Source organism: Triturus cristatus, chromosome 4_2 (genome assembly GCF_964204655.1).
Source record: "Triturus cristatus chromosome 4_2, aTriCri1.1, whole genome shotgun sequence".
In the NCBI taxonomy this organism is placed as follows: Eukaryota; Metazoa; Chordata; class Amphibia; order Caudata; family Salamandridae; genus Triturus; species Triturus cristatus.
Window position 1 is genome coordinate 659,453,206 of NC_140586.1, and position 15,747 is coordinate 659,468,952.

At 45.5% G+C, this 15,747-nt stretch overlaps 1 protein-coding gene across 1 annotated transcript in view; it reads right to left on the bottom strand.

Moving 5' to 3' along the window:
• Positions 1 to 15,747, bottom strand: part of USP1 (ubiquitin specific peptidase 1) — a 96,589-nt gene that overhangs the window by 26,950 nt on the left and 53,892 nt on the right. The window contains exon 6 of the mRNA XM_085602435.1: positions 3,930 to 4,094. Coding sequence (XP_085458561.1) covers positions 3,930 to 4,094 — 165 coding nt within the window. The remainder of the gene's footprint in view (positions 1 to 3,929; positions 4,095 to 15,747) is intronic.

Here is a 15,747-nt window from a genome sequence, read left to right on the forward strand (position 1 = left end):
TGAGATGCGCAGATCAATATGGATCACACGGATGTATGTCGTTACAACGCACACTTTTACAACGCATGCACTTACAACGCATTTTTTACAACGCACAATCCATTACAATGCATGACATTACAACGCAGGACACTACAACGCATTTTTAAAAACTACCTTTACAACGCATTTCCATTACAACGCATACTACCTTTACAACGCATACCATTACAACGCATAATATTAAATTGCATTTAAGGTAAGTATTAGATAGTATAGGGGTAAAAATTACTATTCTAACTCCAGGGGGTGCAACAGTAGGGTAAGTGTTGGATAGTATAGGGTTAAAAATTACTATTCTAACTCCAGGGGGTGCAACAGTAGGGTAAATGTTGCATAGTATAGGGGTAAAAATTACTATTCTAACTCCAGGGGGTGCAACAGTAGGGAAAGTATTGGATAGTATAGGGGTAAAAATTACTATTCTAACTCCAGGGGGTGCAACAGTAGGGTAAGTGTTGGATAGTATAGGGGTAAAAATTACTATTCTAACTCCAGGGGGTGCAACAGTAGGGTAAGTGTTGGATAGTATAGGGGTAAAAATTACTATTCTAACTCCAGGGGGTGCAACAGTAGGGTACGTGTTGGATAGTATAGGGGTAAAAATTACTATTCTAACTCCAGGGGGTGCAACAGTAGGGTAAGTGTTGGATAGTATAGGGGTAAAAATTACTATATTATGCGTTGTAATGGTATGCGTTGTAATGGTAGTATGCGTTGTAATGGAATGCGTTGTAAAGGTAGTTTTTAAAAATGCGTTGTAGTGTCATGCGTTGTAATGTCATGCGTTGTAATGGATTGTGCGTTGTAAAAAATGCGTTGTAAGTGTAGTGCGTTGTAAAAGTTGCGTTGTAAAGGTTGTTCCCCGATCACACAGCCCATATCGTGCATTAATAAAAACGTCATCCGTGTAACAATCATCAGTGTCATTAATGGTGAAAACCATAAGACAGCTGTATTCAGTTGTGCTGCGTCCCCGGATAATGCACAGTGTACCCATGGACACTGAATACCTGTGGGGTAGGAACTGAGGGGACAGGGCCTTTCTGTTTCAAAGCGGAATTGCTCGTGATCTAGGAACAATTCAAATCTACGTTCCAAAAATCAAACACGAACTGCAAGGATAATTCATCTATCAAATACTTAAAATGTATATACAGCTACGTGAAAACTGTATCACATCCATGCACTTACTTGATGGGAAAGCGACACATCGTGGCCACGCTTTCCCAACAACGGAACCTGGTCTCTCAATCTCGTAAAGTGGAGACACTGCAGGCGCAGCTTATCTGGAGTCAAACGCGTGTCGCAGCTATACCGCAAACTCAACCCGCCATCTTGGGCGTGGGTCTGATGTACAAGTGACACCCCCGGCCATGCACATCGTCGTGACAGGACATTATTCCTGCGTATGTCCTAGGACACCTAAAAACTGTGTGTTGTGTACTAAAACCAGAACATGCAGACCGCTAACTATTCCACAGCAAATGTAAGGTTGCTTCATATATGATGTAAACAAAGCCATCTAAAGCATAAACACTCATCAATTTATACAGCATGGCGATTGGGGATTTAGAACCCGCTGTATCACATAGATGGTAGTTGTATGTCAAACAACTTATCACGTATTTTGATGACAACAAATAAAGTTACATGATTGACTGTTCATAGTTGGCATTGTACAGTGTATACATCATTGGACCTATGGGATAACTTCATTCATTGTTGTACCTGGGTCATAATTATGGAGCACCTCCTTTTCACTGTGTTAAGACATCCTCGCTAGAAGTCAACATAACATGCACAGAAATTACAGAAATGTAACTTAACAAAAGCAAGAAGTCTCATTTAATTAATGCCGTTCAATCCAATGTGGGTACTCTTCAGTAAATACATCCATTTGCATTCCTCTTTGTCTAGGATGTCTTTGATGTTTCCACCCCTACTGCCCAATGTGATCACTTCGGCAACTTGCCAGTAGATGTCATTCTCGGTGTGTATTATTTCCTCACAGTGACTCCATCCACTTTACATCTGACCCTACTTCGATGTTGGGGCGATTTGTTGTTTAAGTTGAGTGGTTTGACCCACATAAATTTTACTACAGGGGCATCTGATGACATATAACATTTCTAGTGTTGCAATTTGAGAAATGCATTCAGGATTTTATATGTTCTTCTAACACCTTTGTGTTAGTGGTAAATCCACATACAATACACACTACACACCTGTGGTGACCAACCACTGCCGGGAGGCCCCAACGTGTTCTAATGTCTCGATTGCTTGGACCATCTTTGTGTGCTCTACGTAATGCCTGATATTTGTTTACGCTTGAAGGCAAAAAGAGGATGTTTCATGATAGGGTCACGGACTTTGAAGAGCAGCAAGTAATGCAAGATAAAAACAATTTAAAAAGAATGTTTATTTATTGTTTGAACTTTCATAACCCATCCAAAATTGGCTTGCAAACCAGAGTTTGGGAAACACGGACTTACACTGTAGGGAGATGAAGTGTAGAGGGGGGGCATCTACCTTTACATGGTTGATAAGAGAGACAGCTGCCAACAAGGACCATTTGTTCTAATGACTATTTTGGCTGTTACCCAAGAAAGCATCATGCATTCATGCTTTGCATAAAGTGACTGCAATGACATTCACAAGTCTGATCTAGGAGTATGTATGCCTCTGGTGTCCAAAATATTACACCAGGTAAGAAAACTACACAGCTTAAGTGGCACGCCAAGCTGGACTTGCCACTACCAAAAAGAAGCTTTTATGTTTAACTGTGTTTTATTGGCATTTCAGAAAAATTGTACATTCAATAATCAAGAGAAGCATAAGTACAGCGTTGCACCCATGGCCATATGCAAGACCCAGTCCATCTGATGAAAGTCACTCTTCAATCATGGCCATGAAGGGCCCCTCCCATGCCATCAGATCAGCAGTTTCAAATGGAACAATTGGTTATATTGAATAGTGCAATGCCTTTTACAAAACAAAATGAACAGTCCCCTGATCACCCCTTCCCCAGAACTCCTCCCCCCCCTCCCCTACCCCGAGCTGGTGTGCCGCTGATGTCTTGGTGAGATATATCATAGGGAGCGTGGGTCAGTGAGCGTCCTCTACTCGTCCTGTCTGGACGTCCGAGCTGGTGAGTCGGAGAAGTCGGAGATATTTAGGGCATGTGATCTCGTTCATGTCCTGAGCTAGCAAAGAGAGCAGTGGCTGCCAAGAATCCGTGAAGCTGGCCAGAGTGTTAGATAGGGAGGCGTGTATGCGTTCCATGCCTATAGTATACCATAATCTGTGAAGCCATATCAGGCATATCAGACTTCTGAGATCATTTTCTATCAGTTTCTTTGGTGTATAGCCATTTCTCAAACCTAGTTAGCTTCCTCGCTACTTTGGGATGGACCTCAGCGTGAAGAAGCCAGTGTCGGAGCTGGAAGTAGCGAAAGCGCTCTGTATTGGGGAGCCCATACTCCGCTCGCAGCTCTAGAAAGGGGAGCATGCCCTCTAGGTCAAAAAAGTGGCCAAAGTGGGGAATAAGAGCTCAAAACCAGACTTACCAAATAGAGAAAAAAAGATTTCAAAACCTTGTACATTTGATAAAGGATAGAGCTCTTTATTTTGGGATCCTTCCTGTTTTTAAACTGCTGCTTATTTTGCTCTATAAATGTAAAGTGCATGTTGGGTGCTTATAGGCATATTGCTCATTTTGCTTTGTTGGGGAGTTGTAGTCTGGCTCCTTTTAAAAGTGTTCCGACAATTCAGTGTTTATGAACATTACGGAAGATACCTTCAAATATAAGTAACACAAATCATTGATATGTTCTTATCAGAAACACTGCAAGTCAACACTGCACATCAGCTTTATTTTAAGTACTCACTTTCAGAACTAGCTTCCACCTTAGAAACGTCGTCTTCTTGCACTGGAACACTGATATCTTGAAAATCTTCTCTGCGCTCAGTGAAACATTCACATTCCAAGCATCGTGTTCTCAGCACCAACTGACCTTGAAACAATTTTTCCACCAATTCAAGAGTATCAAGCTCTGTCAAAAAATAAGTTAATATACATCACAATATGCAGAAATGCTTTACTTAAATTCTAAAGATTGCATGTGTAGCAAGTTTATTCTTTGCTTGAATTGGTTGGTCCCTGGAATTTATTCTAAAAGCAGCAATGAGAATACTAAAGCTCATTTAAGACATTACATCCACAGCAACTATCTGGTGCACAGAAATATGGTACTTTTCTTTTCTTTTTAATAGACCATATCCATTTGATTATGGTTTGAGGTCAGAACTCGGTGACAATCTGAACTGTCTTTTGCTACTGATAGGAGCAAAGATGGCTTTAGAATTTCCAACATGACGCACACTTTATCTTCGCATTCTTAGTCCTCCATCCTCTACATAATATGGGACATCTTTATAGAGCTAAGCTGCCAGAAGATAGATTGGGAAACTCTCAGAAATCCCATGCCCTACTATTAGGACCACTCTAGATTGGGAACTGTGATTACCTCAAAGGAGATGGGGTTATAGTTCCAATAATACAGTGAAATAATGTATTATGTTCCAGGACATTCTGCACTATTTATCAGAATATTCCACACATGAACTGAAGGAAGGAGAGAGCATGCTCGCGTTTCACACAATCCTCACTATGCCAAAAGTGGAAGTTGGCATAAACCATCAAAACGTCCAGGTGGCTGCTCTGCAAATAAAATTAATGGCACAAGTTCCTGAAGTGATGCACTGCTTTGGACATAACCTTGTTCATGGACAGAGGAGTAAGGTATTGTAAATAATGTCTTACAAATTAACTTTAATACAAAAATTGTGTTATCTAATAACTGAAAATGAAGGCGTTTCTCTTACCCATTTTAACTGAACTTTATTTAGAGACCTCGAAACGATGGAAGGCAAAACTGGCCCGGTCAGTATTGAATACTGTAATCTGTAGATAAGACCAGATGACAGCAGCAAGCGATTTAACTCCCTAAGCGTGTAGTAAATTACTTTTCCAAGATACTAGATCAAAAGAAGCTTCACTGCAGGTCAGTAGTGCTGCATAAGTAGACTTTAACTATTACCTATGTTCTGCCACCGTTTTTTTGCAGAGTTTTATATAGCGCGAACTTGACCCGAATCCAATCAGGTATCAGAGCACTTTACATAGCACCAGTTACGTTACATGAGGGCACACATTCATTCTTTGTGAGGCACGGGGAGATTAAGTGATTTGCCCAGAATCACAGAATGTTCAGCGTGGTTACCGAGACTCGAACCCAGTTCCGAGGTTGAGCACCCTATCCGTTAGGCCAACTCCTCTGTCTGGTGACACACTAACTTGCATTTGCGGTAACTATATTTCTGTGCCTGCATTATAGGGACCACTGCACTGGCCGTCTCTTGCTTCCTATAAGACTGCTATCAAGGAACAACACATCATAGCACTATTTCAACAATTAACCACACTTCTACACTAAGCCATGCACTGTAAGGAATATGCTACTTACCAGTATGCATCTGTTCTTGGCATGTAGAGCTGCAGAGCCACACACTAAGGATAAGATCGCCATCTGGTGTTGGGCTCGGATGATTGCAGGTTGTTGTTGTCTTCGGAAGAAGTCTTTGGTCACGAGATTGGTGACTCCTCCCCTGGACAACAGTGCGCATGGGCATCCACTCCATCCTCAGATTGTTTTTCGCCATGATGGGAAATGATGGGGTGTATAAGAAGTAAAGAGAAAGGATGTCCATGTGTAGTGTCTAATTAAGACAATGCTGGAACGGATACAGGTCCCGGGGAGGCGGGTGGGCGTGTGTGGCTCTGCAGCTCTACATGCCAAGAACAGATGCATACTGGTAAGTAGCATATTCCGTTCGAGGCATATGAGCTGCAGATCACACACTAAGGATAGACTATATAGCAGTGTCTCCCCTAGCGGTGGTCACCTGTATCAGTTGCAGCAGTTTGGAATAGAGTTTTTAGGACAGCTTGGCCTACTGAAGCTTGTTGTTTGGATTGCACACCAACACAGTAATGCTTAGTGAAGGTGTGTGTAGTAGACCATGTGGCTGCTTTGCAAATGTCTTCTAAGGGGATGTTCCCTAAGAATGCCATATAAGCCCCTATTTTACGCGTGGAGTGCGCCCTAGGGGGAACGGTAAGAGTACGTTTAGCTTTTTGGTAACATATTTGGATGCATTTGACTATCCATCTGGCGATACCCGATTTGGAAATAGGGTTGCCTTTATGTGGTGGAGCGAAAGCAACAAACAGTTGCTTGGTTTTCCGAAAAGGTTTGGTTCTGTCGATGTAATACAGCAAGGCTCTCTTAACATCTACGGTATGAAGTGCCCTCTCAGCTACTGAGTCTGGATTAGGGAAAAAGACTGGCAGTTCGACTGACTGGTTTAGATGGAAAGGGGAAATGACTTTAGGGAGGAATTTTGGATTTGTCCTAAGAACCGCTTTGTTCCGATGTAGTTTTAGGAAGGGTTCTTCAAGAGTTAAGGCTTGTATTTCACTTACTCTTCGCAGGGATGTGATTGCGATGAGGAAAGCCACTTTCCATGTTAGGAACTGCGGTTCGCATTTGTGCATTGGTTCAAATGGGGGACCCATGAGCCTTGTTAGAACAATATTAAGGTTCCACACCGGGGAAGGTGGTAACCTTGGAGGAATAATTCTTTTAAGACCCTCCATAAATGCTTTAATGGCTGGTACCTTAAAGAGGGACAGGTGTTGTCTATTTTGCAAATAGGCTGCTAATGCCGCTAGATGTAGACGTATAGAGGAATATGCTAAATTGCATCTTTGCAAGTGTAGTAAATAGCAAATGATGTTTTGGATGGAAGCATCCAGTGGTCATTGTTAGCGCAGTAAATGGCAAATCGTTTCCATTTTGCAGCATAGCATGCCCTAGAAGTAGGTCTTCTGGCTTCTTTAATAATATTCATACAATCTGGAGGAAGGTTGAGGTACCCAAACTCTAAGACTTCAGGAGCCAGATTGCCAAGTTCAGTGTTTGAGGATCTGGGTGTCTGATTTCTCCATGGTTCTGGGTTAAAAGATCCGGGGAGAGATGCAGTTTTTGATGTGGAACTAGCGATAGTTCCAAAAGTGTGGTGAACCAGGGTTGACGTGCCCAAGTGGGAGCCACTAGGATGAGTGTTAGCGACTGTTGTTTCAGTTTGCGTACCACAAATGGAATGAGTGGGAGAGGCGGAAAAGCGTACGCAAATCTGCCTGACCAGTTCATCCATATTGCATTGCCCTGTGACCGTGGGTGTGGGAACCTGGCGGCGAAGGTTGGGCGTTTTGCGTTTTCTTGTGTGGCGAACAGGTCTATGTCTGGTTGTCCCCACTTTTGGAAGAATGGGAGTAAGACTTTGGGGTGTAGTTCCCATTCGTGTATCTGCTTTGTGTGGAGACTTAAGAGGTCGGCCACCTGGTTCTGAACCCCTGGGAGGTGTTCTGCTAGCAGGTAGATGTTTTGGGGAATTGCCCATCTCCAAATTTGTTGCGCCAGTTGGGACAGTTGTAGAGAATGTGTCCCTCCTTGTTTCTGTATGTAATACATTGTGGTCATGTTGTCCGTGCGGATGAGGACAGTCTTGTTTTGTAGATGCACTTGGAAGGATTTCAGTGCTAGGAACACCGCTAGAAGTTCTAGGTGATTGATGTGGAGCTATTTTTGTTGAGTGGTCCACTTTCCCTGAGTGGTGTGTTGAAGGAGGTGGGCTCCCCACCCCGTGAGAGATGCGTCGGTGGTCGGCACAACTTGTGGAAGAGGCTCTAAGAACGGCCGCCCTTTGGACAGGTTGATAGTGTTCCACCACTTCAGCGAGCGAAGTGAGCGGCTGTCCACCAACACCAGATCGGTAAGTTGTCCGTGGGCCTGGTTCCACTGTTGTGCTAGACATTCCTGTAAGGGACGCATTTGAAGGCGTGCGTAGGGTACTATGGAGATGCATGACGCCATCATGCCTAAGAGTTGCATGAACACTCTTGCAGGGAGAGAGGTTTGTGTTTGAAATTTCTTGATGAGACTTTGTAGGTTGGCTATCCTGGCTGTGCTGGGATAAGCTACGGCTTTGGATGTGTCTATGGTGGCTCCCAGGTATTATTGTACCTGGGAGGGTTGTAGTTGAGATTTGGGATAGTTGATGGTAAATCCCAAGTTGTGTAGGGTTTGAATAGTGCGGTGAGTGTGGAGAACGCATTTGTCTAGAGTATTGGCTTTTATGAGCCAATCGTCCAGATAGGGGAAGACATAGATTTCTTGTCTCCTGAGATATGCTGCCACAACTGCCAAGCATTTGGTGAATACCCTGGGTGCAGTTGTTACTCCGAATGGGAGAACTATAAACTGATAGTGCTGACTATCTACCACGAATCGTAGATACTTCCTGTGAGCGGGATGCATAGGGATGTGAAAATATGCGTCCTTGAGGTCTAATGTGGCAAGGAAGTCTCCTTGTTGAAGTAATGGAAGGACCTGTTGGAGAGTGATCATGTGGAAATGATCCGATTGTATGTACTGGTTTAGTAGTCTGAGGTCCAGTATGGGTCTTAATATTTTGTCCTTTTTGGGAATGAGGAAGTATAGGGAATATACTCCTGTGCCCTGATGTTGTAGTGGTGTGGATGGTGGCAGCGTCTACACAGGCTGTTGGATGCATTACAGGAGGCGGGAGTGAATCTGTGCGACACACGCTTGCTGAGTAATTTTAAATTTCAATCTTAATAGCACTAAATCAATTTTAAATTTGGTCACAGGGCAGCGCAATACTGTTAATCCCTCCACCACTTACTCGTATTGCCGATAGGTAGTCTGGGTCAGCTGACAGCCTGCACGCCTCGGTCCGAATCGGTGACTATCACCGTTGAGCGGACAGGCAGACCCTGGCACTTCCGGTTTAGGGGCGGTTAGCGCTCTAGCTTCGCCCGCTCAGGACTACAACGGGTGCTCGTCACTCCAAGCGCGCAGCGGGTGCGCGCAGGGGTGTGCCTAAGAACGCGCCTAAGACAAGCCAAAGAGAAGCCCGTCTGCGCCCGTCCGTGACTGGACGAGGCTAGGGGCTAGAGGTCATGGCCGCGAGTGTTGCCCAGCTGCCTGCTTGCGTGAAACCTCTGGTAAAATACTCCTCAGTAGAGCTGTTGCGTATCCGTAAGCCTGTACTTCAGGGATGCACGGGAGGGGAAGGATGTCTGTTGGAGGGTCCTTTTTCATGTCGGAATTGTCAATATCAAGCCTCCGCTGATCACTTGCAAATCGTACCACATGAAGAACCATTTATAACTACTCTTCCATATGACTCGCGTAAGAGTCGTAATCTTCTCTGCAATATTAGATCGCTGTCTAAACATCACAGTGAAGTGTGGGATATGATTGCTTCATCTCAGCCTGAACTCTGTTATTTGACAGAGACATGGCTAAAACCACACTCTGTTCCAGCTATCACATTAGGGATTCCAGAGGGCTATAAAATAGCCAGACTTGACCGGCCTACCAAGATAGGAGGAGGCATTGCCATTGTATATAAAAATAATCTATTAGTAACCATCTTAGAGGAAATGAGTACCCCGGACTTAGAAATTCTTGTATTTAAAATCAACTTCTCCAAGAATATCGGCTACAAAGGGGCACTGGCCTATCGTCCCCCCGGACCCCATACCAACTTCAACATCTTGTTGCTGGAGATATTGGCCAGACACATTGACCCTGACAACGAGTTCCTACTTTTAGGAGAGTTTAACATGCATTGTGACCTCAAGGATAATGCTGAGGCACAATCTTTACTAACTGACATGTCCGTGTTGGGTCTAACTTTAATAAATACTGGTCCCACCCACTTGGCAGGGCACACTTTAGATCTCATCTTCTCTAACAAACTCAATACCCTGCTATATGACTCCTCCACTCAGGTCAACTGGACAGATCACTTTGTCTTGGAATTTTTTACTTCATATTTGGGTAAAGCCCCCCCTCAGGCACAAGCCCTTCCCACTAGGCGTAGACCATGGCACAAGATTACTCCAGAAACATTTCAGGAACACTTTTCTGGATGCCCCATTTCTCTTGGAGAGAATGTTGATACAGCATTAGATCGTTATAATCAGGCGATACTCCAGGTGGTAAACAGGATTGCTCCTATGAAAACCTATAAACCTCGCCTAGCCCGTAAACAAGAGGTATGGTTTATGGAACACCTGAGATCTCTCAAACAGCAGGCGAGGAAAATAGAAAAGGTGTGGAGATTAACCCATGACAACATGGATAAGAATCATTTTTGGGCAGCTGTTTCTAAATATCATAAGGAAATTCGCAATGCCCGGAAATCCCACATACAGGCCCTTCTTCTAGCTGCAGGAAATACCCCCAGAATCTTATACCAAACTTTACATTCATTTGTGAAACCAGCAGCTTGTGAAACTCTGAAATTGGCTTCACAACAACTCTGCAATGAAGTAGCTCAGTTCTTCACAGACAAAATAAATAAGATTCATGACAATATTCTAAAATCCTATCCACCCATCATTGATTATATCTTATCACCTATGGAGCTGGATAAAGAGATGGGAGTTACACACCTGCAATCCTTTTCCCCTATCTCCTTGATTGAGACAGAATGTTATCTGGGGCAGATTAAAAGCGGAAGCCCCTCAGATATTATTCCAGCCAGAATTTTTCCGATTGCAGGAAAAAGTTTGAGTCCTCAGATTCAAAGCCTCATTAATCTCTCCCTGACCGAGGGGCAAGTTCCTAGGGAATGGAAAAAAGCAGTGGTAAGACCCATTAGGAAAAACTCCTCCATTCCCTGGACTGACTTATCCAATCTGAGGCCTATCTCGTTACTCCCTTTTTAGGGAAGGTCATAGAGAAACACGTCAAAAAGCAGGTTTCTCAGTACATAGAACTGCATGACAAGCTAGACAGTTCTCAGTTTGGTTTTAGACCCCGACACAGTACTGAATCCGCTCTGCTGTCGGTGACAGATGACCTTCACATGTACCAGGATCGAGGGTATTCGGCGATCCTGGTACTGTTAGATTTATCGGCGGCGTTCGATACTATATCTCACAATATCTTAATCAAACGTCTGACCGCAATTGGAATAAAAAGCACAGCGTTAACCTGGCTAAAGAGTTTTCTGTCTGACCGCCCCCTAACTGTCAGCATGGGCACATTTAGGTCGACAAACTCATATCACCAAGGGGGTGCCACAGGGCTCTTGTCTAAGCCCTACCTTGTTTAACATCTATGTGGCACCCCTGGCCAATATATTGAGAGACTTTGGGTTTGTCCCCGTCTCCTACGCTGATGATACGCAGCTCCCATTTCCTTTTAAACATCTGACCGACGAAGTGAGGGAGGCCTTCTCAGATGGCATGAAAGCTGTTGCAAATTGGATGAAATCTAACTATCTCCAATGCAACGTAAGCAAGACCGAAGTAATGCTCTTTGGGGAGGTCAGAAATCTGTGGACTTCAGAGTGGTGGCCATGTGAGCTGGGCAAAGTACCTGAACCCAAATTGGTCGTAAAAAACCTAGGGGTCCGTCTTGATCGTGAGCTCACTTATAAGCAACATGGCAATTGGGTTTTCGGCCAATGCTTTCATGCTATTGGGCTCTTACGTAAAGTGTTTCCACTATTGCCTGATTCCACTAGAAAAACATTGGTCCAGGCTTAAGTGTTGAGTCGCTTGGATTATTGCAATGGACTCCTGCTGTCAGCTAATCAGGGAGTCCTAGAAAAACTCCAAGTGATACAAAACACTGCGGCAAGACTTGTGATGAATGCCCCCCCAAAAACTCCTTCTAAACCACTCCTTGACAAATTACACTGGCTTCCAGTTGGTAAAAGGATTACGTTTAAGACATGTTGTCTTATCCATAGAACCATACATGGCTCTGGTCCTTCTTACTCAGAATTCTTGGTTTTTAGGAAAAAACTCAAAACGTTTCTATTCTAGTAATTCTTCTTCCTTCTTAGTTCTAATGCTGCACTGTGTTGAGTTATTTCCTCCCGTCTCTTGTAGCTGCCAATTTTTCTCCCTCTTTTCCTTTCTGTGCGCAGAGATACTCTTATGCAAGAGTCGATTCTAGCGCGATATAAATCTATAAATAAATAAATATTGCGTGTTTTTGAAGCAAAGACTATTTCTTGTTTGAGGAGCGTGAGGTGGTGAGACGTCATGGGACGGTGCCTGGGTGGTATGTTTGGGGGTGGGTTTATGAGTGCGAGGCAGTAGCCAGATTGGATAATTTGTCTTACCCACCTGTCTGTTGTGATGGTATTCCAGACAGGTAGGAACTATTGAAGTCTTCCCCCAACCGGAGTGGAATGGTCTGGGGGGAGTGGTGGCAAGTCACTGTTTGGTGGCTGTAGAGGTGCGGGTGTTGTTGTTGCCCCGTCCTCGGCCTTTAGTATTGTTTCCCCGATAACCTCCTCTAAAATATCCTGTTAGGGGATGTTTGACCTGATGCTTTGAAGGTGGAAGAGTTGTCTGTTCCCACATTTTTGGAAGCTCCTCTATAAAAGGAGCGACGAAAGGAGCCTCTGGGTTGAGTAGACTGCAATGCTCCCATAGATTTGGCAGTCTCATCTTTCTTCATTTTTTCTACGGCAGTGTCTACTGCAGGCCCGAATAGTTGCTCCTGATTAAAGGGTTGAGCAAGAATGGTGGTTTGGACTTCCGGCTCGAAGCTGGAAATGCGCAGCCATGCGTGGCGTCTAAGCAATAGGCTTGTGTTGACTGCCCTAGAGGCGGTGTCCGCTGCGTCTAATGCACATTTAATGGAGGCATTGGATATTAGTTTGCCCTCTTGGATGAAGTCAGTGGCCTGTGTTTTGTATGGTTCAGGCAGGTGTTGCAAGAGATCCTCTAGTTGATCATAATGGGCTCCATCATAACGAGCTAATAGGGCTTGTGTATTTGCAATACGCCAGTGGTTAGCAGCTTGTGCGGCAACCCTTTTGCCGGAAGCCTCCAGGAGTTTAGACTCTTTGTCTGGGGGCGGCGTGTCTCCGGTGGTTTGGGAGTTTGCCCGCTTTCTGGCATTTGATACGACTAGTGAGTCTAGGGGGAGTTGCGCCTTGATGTACGCAGGATCTTGTGGCGCCGGTCTATATTTTTTTTCTATTCTGGGGTTGAGAACCCTGGCCCTGACAGGGTCTTTAAAAACCTCATTGGCATGCTTGATCACTCCCTTAATCATGGGTAGAATGTGAACTGTTTTCTGCGACTGCTCAAAAGTGTCGAGGAGAAAATCCTCCTCAGGAGTGTCGGTGACCCCATGAAACGATGCTGCTCTGTTTATAAGCTGACCGAACCCTAAATGGTCATCAGGAGGGGAGGGTTTTGAGGGGTATGGAGTGGGGTCAGGTATATCAGGCATAGGGTAAGTCCAGTCATCTACTGGTGCTGTGTCCGGGAGTGTAAAGGGATCAGTAGGATCAGTGGGATAAGTAAAGAAATCTGGGTCTCCCCCTCCCCCTAAATCATCATCATCCTGTGGAGGTGGTGTGTGAGAAGGAGATGGTAGAGGTGAAGGTGGTGGGGGGGGATGGAATAGGAGGTAATGTAGGAGAGGAAGGACGTATGGTTGAAGTGGCAAAGTCCTTCTTTGGAGGTGCTGGAGGAGGAGTTGTGTCCAGCTTCCTTTTCTTGTAGGGCACCACTGTGACATGTCCGGTTTTCGGATTTATGTAAATCCGTTTTTGCTTTGGATCAGGCCGAAAGAGTGCCTCACTGTCCGAAGGCGTCTTTGGCGCCGACTTTTGTGTTTCTGATTTTGATTTTTGTTCTTTATGGACTTGTTTTGGCACCGAGGATGTTTTTGGTGCTGAAGAACTTTTCGGTTCCGGTGGATTTTTCGGTGCCGAAGGACCTTTCGGTGCCGACGAGCCTTTTGGTGTCGGTGGAGACCTCGACGCCGAAGAACGTTTCGGTGCCGGTGGAGATGTCGGTGCCGAGTGACGTTTCGGGGCCGATGGAGATTTCGGTCTCGGAGCCTGCTTTGGTGCCCAAGATATTATAGGCACAATGACATGAGGTTTGCTCGAACCCGAGCCACCTGCAGGCTTACTTTTCTTCGGAGCCGGGCCCGAGGGCGGGGCTTCTGAAGATGTTTTTGGATCGCGACTGGGTCCGGCTGGCAGTGTCTTGACCAATGTCTTTTTGAGTGGTGTTGGGGTAGGGGGGCTGGTACTCACAGGCTACCCCGGATCAGAATCGTCTGCCTCGGACACGATCTGGAGATCTTCGGAGTCGTCGTCAGGGACATCCTGTGCAAAGAGGTCTTCTGGTTCCGGAACCGGCCTGGCCATGGTATGGCATCGAGCTCTTCGGTCCCGGATAGTTTTCTTGGAATGGAATGCGGCACAGGGTGGACAGCTGGATTCGTTGTGGTCTGGTGAAAGGCACAAATTACAGACCTCGTGGTGATCGCTATGAGGAAACTTTGCTCCACATTGGGGGCATTTTTTAAAAGGTGTCCTTTCCATCAGCCGCGTCCGGAGTCGGTCCGATATGGATTTCGACGTCGAGTTTCAAATTTTGAGAGTTGTAGTGATTGCTTATAAGTTTTCTGCTGGAGCGGAAAAAAGTTTATCCGAGCCCAATGGCGGAAAAAAACAATCTGAGGATGGAGTGGATGTCCATGCGCACTGTTGTCCAGGGGAAGAGTCACCAATCTCGTGACCAAAGACTTCTTCCAAAGACAACAACAACCTGCAATCATCCGAGCCCAACACCAGATGGCGATCTTATCCTTAGTGTGTGATCTGCAGCTCATATGCCTCGAACATATTTTTATATGAAATTAGGGGGCACCTAATGGGACGGGTGTCTGTCCGGGATTTCATTTGAAGGGAAGGGTGGCCCTGGGAAACAAGCCCTTTAATCATCTTGTGGTGCCCGGGGAAGGTACCAGATATGTCTGAGCAGCGGGGCACCTGTGGGGGTGATGTCTGTCCCTGATCCGTGTCGGTTATAGTGAGGTAGAAGCCCTGTGTGCACTGTAGGATCCACACACAATGGTGGCTCCGTGTGCTGCTGTGGAGAGACCCACGAGTATGCCCCATGTGGTGTGGGCGGGTGTAGGAGGAGATGGGGCACTTGTACCGACGGATCGATGCCCTTGCTCTGAAGACCCGTATGTGAGCCGCTAACGCTGCGGAGACGTGCGGGGATTGCCCGCAAGCCGCGGGTTGTGCTTGTTCTCAAATAAACACCTTTTCGAAGTGTCTGCTGTTAGGAGAGTGTATATGTGTGCCTGGCATATGGGCCAACAGGGCACCAACATTTCAAGCGGCTCTAGTTGGTTTGTTCGTGTGGTCCATGAGGTAGGTGCACAGGTGTGATGGACGCAGTGGAGATTGTGTACGTGTGTGTACGTGTGCGTGCGGTGGAGTAACTGGACTGTCCGACAGGACTGCCCTGGAATATAGACCCACACCGGACCCTTTTCTGCTGTAGAAAGAAAGCTGCCAGGTGTGACCATTGTAGGGGCAGAATGCCCAGAGGCGCAACTAGAGCCAAATTTCGGGCGGCGGGGTACAAAATATCTTGGGGGGGGGGGTGGGGGCAGGCAATTCTTCCAACAATGGGCAGAGTGGAGATAAAGTGATAAAACAAAGCCTCGTTAACAAATAAATGGTCTAAGGACCTGTGAAGTACTCGGG